A 7500-nucleotide genomic window follows, 5' to 3' on the forward strand; every position below is an offset into this window, starting at 1 on the left:
CGTTCTTGAATGTCGAACGGAACATAGACGAATGAGACGTGGAAGCCGGGAAAAAGTCACGTGATTAAGGATAGCTTGACACGCCCAGGACGACCATATATAAGCAACGAGAAGACGGCATCTCGCTCTCTTCCTAGTAGTCACTCTGTATAATAGGTCTAACGACCTACTTAACCTGCCGGGTCTCCTTGACGATCAACACATGGCGGCTGCCTATACCAAATTGAGGGACGGCGATTACGTAGAATACTAAAGCAGCCGAGAAATTACAGGGGAACAATTACCCCTGAGAACGAAGGACGACGAACAAAGTTACTACGCCCGCACCTGAGTGTCTGTGAGTGCGTTTGGCGAGACGTCCCAGAGCGACCGAGAGGCGTGACGTCCCCGAGTGACCAAGGCGTGTCTAGAACTTCGCGCCAGCCTTCCCAACACCTGACGAAGGCTTATACTTCAGCGACGACAGTAGGCCTATAGATGACGTTTGGGCCTAACTAAACCAGGATTCACCAAATTCTCCAGCCAGTGTCAAGACGTCTGAGTTCATCACTAAGTGTTAATGTAGAAACCACGCTTTTGTTTTTGACTGCTTGTAAGTGCCTGTTCAAACCCCTTTTTATGTCTAGTAAAGAAAGAAACCAGCATTCGTATCCCTCACCCACGAAACTTTGCTTATGTAAACTCCTGAGAGAAATTCAATTAATATTAAACTAAAGGAAGAGGTAAGATACTAGACTAATTAAGAAGTTATTGCTAACTAAATCAAAGACATCTTCACAAATGGTGGCATCGTTAAGGGATACTGTGCCGTGTTGTATTAAGTTTGAACTAATACTGGCTTTATTTCAGGAAAGTGCTGAAACCCCCTTTTATGTGTCGAAGAAATACAAAACAATCTCAAGAAAAACAGAGGGAAACCAAAGGAGTCGTGAACCAATGGATATGTGAGTAGTTTGCATGTTTTCGTTCACTCTCTTGTTTTGTATAAGTACTGTCTCTCTATAGAATAGGAAGTTAGGGCATTTGTCTCTCGTAAGAAAATTTTGGTGTTTTAATTTTTCCTTTTTTTGTGATATGAGTCTGGACAATATTTTCCAAAGACTTACACAATATCAATACGACTTGAGATTAACTGCAGACAGACGGTCGCGAAGTGCTAGTGTAGGAAGACGTCAAAATCTGACTAGAAACCGAAGTTCGAGTCCGGTAAGAGCAAATATTGCCGATATGAATTCCGCTGGGCTGATCACACAAACCACACGGTTTTGTGGAAATGTAAGTAGGGATAATCCCGACAAACAAAGGTTAGAGAAATACAGTGTAGATAAGTGGTTAGCGGACACAGAGAATAGGATCGCTAGTTTTAAAATAACTGACGATGTTGCAAAAATTAAACAGGCAATGATGTTAGTCAACGTAGACGTAGGGGATGCTCACCCTACATTAAACGGTAAGGCCTTTGAAAAAATTACCACTTTCAACGAGTTCAAGGAGGAATGCAGACTATTGTGGCGATCGGCCAAGGAGACCGATCGGTTGTTGAACTTGTATAGGTTTAACTCGGCTAAATTTGAAGGTGATTCCATGCCTAGTCTGTATACCCAGGTTCTGAATCATTTAGGAGTAGTTAAGGAAGACATTTTGTCATTACCCACAATCACGGTAGGAAACAGAATGCAGTTTAGTGAGGATAATAACCAACTGGTGGATTTAGATGAAATTTTGACTTATATGGCCTACGGTACATTGTATGCAGCCTTTGGTGAAAGGGAAAGGAAGGCTTTCAAGGACCTAAAGTTAGATCCTGCCCAGAAGCTCACAAAAACGTTGAGCCAAATCCAGGAAATCATCCAGAAAAACGAGACCCAAATTGAAGAGGTCACTTTTTCGGCAAATACCAAGCAAAGAAGGTATCAGAATTACAGGGAAGATAAAAATAACGAGACCGGTAGGAATAAATATTACCATAAAAATTATCAAAATAACCAGCCCCCTTACAAGTCAAATGAACAAAACAGAGGAAATTATAATGAAACATATAAATCTAGAGGGAATTATCATCATAAGGGAGCTAGACCAAAGAATAGGTATTGCCAGTATTGTCAAAGAGGAGGTCACACAGACCAAGAATGTTGGTACCAAGGTAAGAAACATAATAAACCCTCCGAAAATACTCCTCAGGCACAGGCAAGGGATAACTCAAACCCTACTAATTACTCCGAAGAAAAACAAGGTAATAGAAAGTGACTAGAAGAGCAGGATAGGAGTCCAGGAAATAGGGAAACCAAAGAATGGAAGGATGTTGCAGGTAGCGGAGGTACATCCACGTTGCCAGCAACATATTTATCCTTCCGACAGCAATCATTACCCAAGACAAATATCAAGATAGAAGGTAAAGAATGTCTTAGTTTGTTAGATTCAGGAAGTACTGTAAATCTCATAGGGCTCCATACCTTAACTGATTATTTGAATATACCTATTTCTGCAATTAGGAGTGAGGATACATTAATTCAGGGGATAACTGGCAATCAGCTTAACAATGTAGGAGCCATAGATTTAAACATTGAATTGCTAGAGAAGAAGTGTCAAGTGCCATTTTTGGTTTTGCAAGAAGTAGCATTTCCCGCTCGAGCTTTGATTTCTTTTGCAACAATGCAAGATTTTGGCATAGTTTTTGATTGTCAAGACAGAAGATTAGTTCTAAAGGGAAATAATCAGGAAGTCTGTTTCCAACTTGTTGATGACAAGTCCACTACAAATTTGGCCAATTTGCAGGGGACCGCTTCGATAGTTGAAACACACTCCGGTTCAGAAAGAGAAAGGGAAATCAAAGTAAAATCAGAAGAAAGGGAGAAAGAAGAGAATTTAGCAATTGCACCCAGAAAGGGGGAAATTACTTCTTGTAAAGGCAGCACACATACTAAGGAGAAAAATGTCGACAGAGAATCTGAGAGAATAGATAAAAGGGAATTCCAAGAAGTTTTGCTGCTAGGCACATTGAATTCACAAGAATTAAGACACTTAAGAGAAACAGAATCTCAAAAAGGAGGAGATGAAGATTCATGTTTTTGTACTCAAGTACAAACTGGGGAGATAAGTCTGATCAGCACAGCAGATGCAAACAAAATAAGATTTAGGCTAGCTAGAGATGTAGTACTACTGCCCAATACTCTTACTAGAGTATATTTAATAACCCGCCTACACACAAATAATGATGTAATCTTGACCCCAGAAGGATTACCAGAATATGTCAGAATGGATAACTCATTAGTTCAGATGGAGGGATTAGCCTGTACTACTTATGTCATGAATTATTCTGATAAAAGACTCCATTTGTTAGCGGGTACAGAATTTTGTACAGGAATAGAAGTTACACACAAAATGATTCCGTTAGAGGAGGAAGCATTCTTTACCATAGGAAACATTGATGCAGGAATAGATAGGGAGATAGATAACACAGATTTTCCTGAGTACCGTAAAAGGTTAATAGAAACCTTAAATAAATATAGGCAGGGCATAGCAATTACAGGTGATAGGTTAGGTAGGACTGAGGTGTTAAGACATAAGATAATCCTAGATGATGGAGCTAAACCCTTTTTCATACCTAATTATAAATTACCTATCAGCCAACGTCCAATAGTAGATAAAATGATAGAAGAAATGAAAGAAGAAGGAGTGGTCATACCCTCTAAATCACCTTATAATTCTCCCATGTTGTTGATTCCAAAGAAAGATGGAAGTTACAGATTAGTGATTGATTATCGCAAGTTGAATGCGAACACAGTTCCTGATAGGATGCCCATGCCTGTAATAAACGATGTTTTGGCTCAGTTAGGAGGAGCAAAGATCTTCTCATCCTTAGATCTACTAAGTGGATATTGGCAAGTACCTTTAGACGAAGAATCAAAGCCATTAACTGCCTTCAGCACACATAAAGAACACTTAGAATTTCAGGTAATGCCATTTGGGTTAACATCAGCTCCATTGACTTTTGTAAGGTTAATGTTACAGATCTTAGGAGACATAGAGAATGTGTCAGTCTATTTAGATGATGTCATTATATTTAGCAAAGATATAGAGAGCCATTTCGGAACCATAGAAATCGTTTTAGAACGACTAAGACTGGCAGGATTAAAGATAAAGGTTAAGAAATGTCAATTCTTGAGGAAATCATTAGAATATTTAGGACATGTGATCAGTGCTGATGGATTACGCATGCAAGAAGGAAAAATAAAGGCGATTGTGGAATATCCTGCTCCACAAAATTTGAAAGGTGTAAGAAGATTTTTAGGGATGATAGGATACTATAGACCATTTGTCAAAAATTTTGCTACTATAGCTAAACCATTGACAGAATTAACTAAGAAGGATGTAGAGTTTGAATGGAAAGCAGAGCAAGAGGAGGCTTTTCAAAAGTTGAAGGAGAAATTAATCCAAGATCCTATCTTAGTGTATCCAGACTTTAGCAAGCAATTTTACTTAGCATGTGATGCTTCAAATACAGGAATTGGAGCAGTTTTGTTACAGAAGGCAAAAACCCGAATGAGGGTAGTATATTATGCAAGTAGAGTCCTGAATGCGGCCGAACGAAATTACAATACCACAGAAAAGGAATGTTTAGCCATTTATTGGGCACTGAGAAAGTTTCGGCACATTTTGTTAGGACACAAAGTAAATGTACTTACTGACCATAAACCCATCTGTGACCTATTTAAGAAAAGAGCTTTCACTAATAACTTAAAGTTTAATCGATGGTTTATTAGTGTGCTAGAGTTTGCTCCAGAATTTAGATACATTCCAGGTAAGTTTAATACTTTAGCAGATGGATTATCTAGAGCACAAGAGGATACTGAAAGAATTATCACAACTAACACTTTTTGTTTCAGCTGTCAGGTCGTAGACTTAGATTTGGAGAGAGTTAAAATAGAACAAGAGAAACAAGAAAGTATCAGGAAAATAATAGGAGATTTGCTACAAGATGAAACCTCTAGGTCAGATTTTGAATTAATAAATGGGATATTATATAAGAAGGCTAAGGATAGGAGTGCTTGCTCTAGACTATATGTGCCTGACACCCTGACTAAAGAAGTATTAACTCTAACACATACCCACAAGTTGGCAGGACATCCAGGAATCAAAAAGACTCTGAGAACAATAAATAGAAATTATTTTTGGCCTAAGTGCAGCGAAGAAGCAAAGCAATTTGTAAATGAATGTCAAACTTGTAATAGGCATAAAGGTCATGTAAATGTCAGAGCTCCTTTAGAAAAATATCCTAGTAATTTAAACCCTTTTGAGGTAGTTCAGATGGATCATATAGGACCCTTTCCAAAAACTTTGAGAGGAAATAAATATATACTGGTATTCATTGATTATTTGACTCGGTATTTAGAAATTGTCCCAGTCAGAGATAGAACTGCAGTTTCTGTTGCAGAAGCTTTAAAGACCAGAATACTCACAAGACATTCGTGTCCGGAGGTACTTTTGTCGGACAATGCACCCGAATTCACCAGTGAGGTAATGAAAAAGCTTTGTGAATTTTTTGAGATAAAGAAATGCGAGATAACCCCTTATAAGCCGAGTTCAAATGGGACAGTGGAAAGGGCCAATAAGAAGATACTGGATGTACTGCGAACTATCATTAGTCCAACTACAGAAGATTGGGACCTAGCGCTAGAGGACGTTCAGTTTACTTTGAATAACACAGTAAATGAGACAGTAGGAGAAACCCCACACTTTTTGCTTTATGGTTATCAGAAAAGACTGCCAAACTCATTGTTAGATGACGCAAAACCTCCTAGGCACACATATGATTACCAGGACTATATAGCTTGGAAACTGCAAAGAACCTTTCAAATAATAAGACAAACCAGACAATCTTTAGAAAAGGGCCAACAGGTAAATAAGAAATACTATGACACAACTAGTTCCATGACTGACCTGAAGATAGGCTCACAAGTATATATAAAGGTACATGTAAAGGAAGGACCAAATGAAAAGGTATCTCCCAAATTTGAAGGTCCTTATAGAGTGTTAGAAAGGGAAAGGAATAATAAATTTAAGCTGATACATGAACAGAATTTAGATGTAAGGTATGCCCATTGGAATCATATGAAGGTTGTAAAAACTAATCCATGGTCCTCTCAACTTCTACAGGAAGTGGTGGAAAAACTTCCTTCTGATCCTACCCCTGGTGGTCGGTATCACTTGCGAAATAGACATTAAAAGTGGGGCCTTGATACAAAATCATGGAAAAGGTGAACTGTTAACAGATTTTGCTGTAGTAAAAATTAATGTCAATTCAATATTAGAAAGGGAAGAACATTTGAACCAGTTAGATAAAGAACTACGGAAGTGCATACTAACCCATAGTGATTCTGCCTTTGTAGAAGTATTAAGAAATTTACAGGGTAAAATTGAAGACATTGTCAGGCCTCAAAGAAACAAGAGATCTTTGTTACCTTTTGTAGGAAGTGCCTTTAGTGCTTTGTTTGGAGTGGCTACAGAAAACGATGTAAGAGGTTTGACTGATCGTGTAGAACTAATCGAGAAATGGGCTAATCAGAAGGGTAATCTTATAAGTACTCTAATAGAAAATAATAATAAGAATGTAGAGAACATAAAAAAGATGGTGGAATTTATTAATCAAGTTAACGTGAATGTTTCTAATAAAATAGATGACGTAGAACAAGTGTTTAAGTTGATTCATGAAGTAGAAATCGAGATTGGTGATCACAAGGAATCTGTGAACGGACTAATAAATGCACAAAAGGGAATACTCAGCCCTGCTATCATTTCTCCAAAAACTTTGAAAGAAATTATCGATTGGTGTATGGTAAATAGCCATTCCAAGCCTTTGCTAGAAGATATATTTTGGTATTACACAATGTCAACTGTGAAAGTAACAAAAGGGTATTTGTTGGTATTGATTCCCTTCAAGGGTATGAATTTGTTTGACCTGTATACAATACATCCTTTCCCAGTTAAGATAGGAAATGCAACAATAATTTGGAACCATCCGAAGGTTCGTCTAGCATTGGATAAGAACAAGTTGTTGATGATTATTTTAGAAGAAGGTGATTTAGAACAGTGTGTGTTGATAAGTGAAAGTCAATCCATGTGCAATTTTGTGCAAATTAAACAACCTATGAGCAATTTTCCGTGTATCCAAGGTATTTTCTTTGAGAATTATGAGTTGATGAGAGAGTGTAAATTTGAAACTTTTGCTTTGCCATACAGGGCATTACATTTAGGTAATGAGATTTTTGTTTATGTACAAAATACTAAAAATGCAGAAGTTACTTGTGGTGGGAAGACTCAAACATTTCAGTTAGGAAACTTGAAGTCATTTGCAGATTCTTGCTCAGTAGTGATAAATGATTATCTCTATTATGTACCAAGTGTGTTTTTGCATTATGAGTTAAATCAATCTTCCATTGCAAAGAGTTACGAGAACAAGATTAATCATTTTCAGCTAGACAAATTAACAGTGGTAGAAAA

The 7500-nt window shown here is 37.7% G+C and overlaps 2 protein-coding genes across 5 annotated transcripts in view; one reads left to right on the top strand and one right to left on the bottom strand.

Moving 5' to 3' along the window:
* dachs (unconventional myosin-IXb-like dachs) overlaps positions 1 to 7500 on the bottom strand; it is a 487051-nt gene that overhangs the window by 108077 nt on the left and 371474 nt on the right. The window lies entirely within an intron of this gene.
* The window catches only part of LOC137644119 (uncharacterized), an 8872-nt gene that overhangs the window by 242 nt on the left and 1130 nt on the right, over positions 1 to 7500 (top strand). The window contains exons 1-2 of the mRNA XM_068377088.1: positions 1 to 944; positions 6157 to 7500. The exon at positions 1 to 944 is cut by the window's left edge and continues 242 nt beyond it; the exon at positions 6157 to 7500 is cut by the window's right edge and continues 1130 nt beyond it. Of these exons, the coding sequence (XP_068233189.1) occupies positions 781 to 944; positions 6157 to 7500 (1508 nt within the window). The 5' untranslated portion in view covers positions 1 to 780. The remainder of the gene's footprint in view (positions 945 to 6156) is intronic.

Source organism: Palaemon carinicauda, chromosome 7 (genome assembly GCF_036898095.1).
Source record: "Palaemon carinicauda isolate YSFRI2023 chromosome 7, ASM3689809v2, whole genome shotgun sequence".
Taxonomy (NCBI): Eukaryota; Metazoa; Arthropoda; class Malacostraca; order Decapoda; family Palaemonidae; genus Palaemon; species Palaemon carinicauda.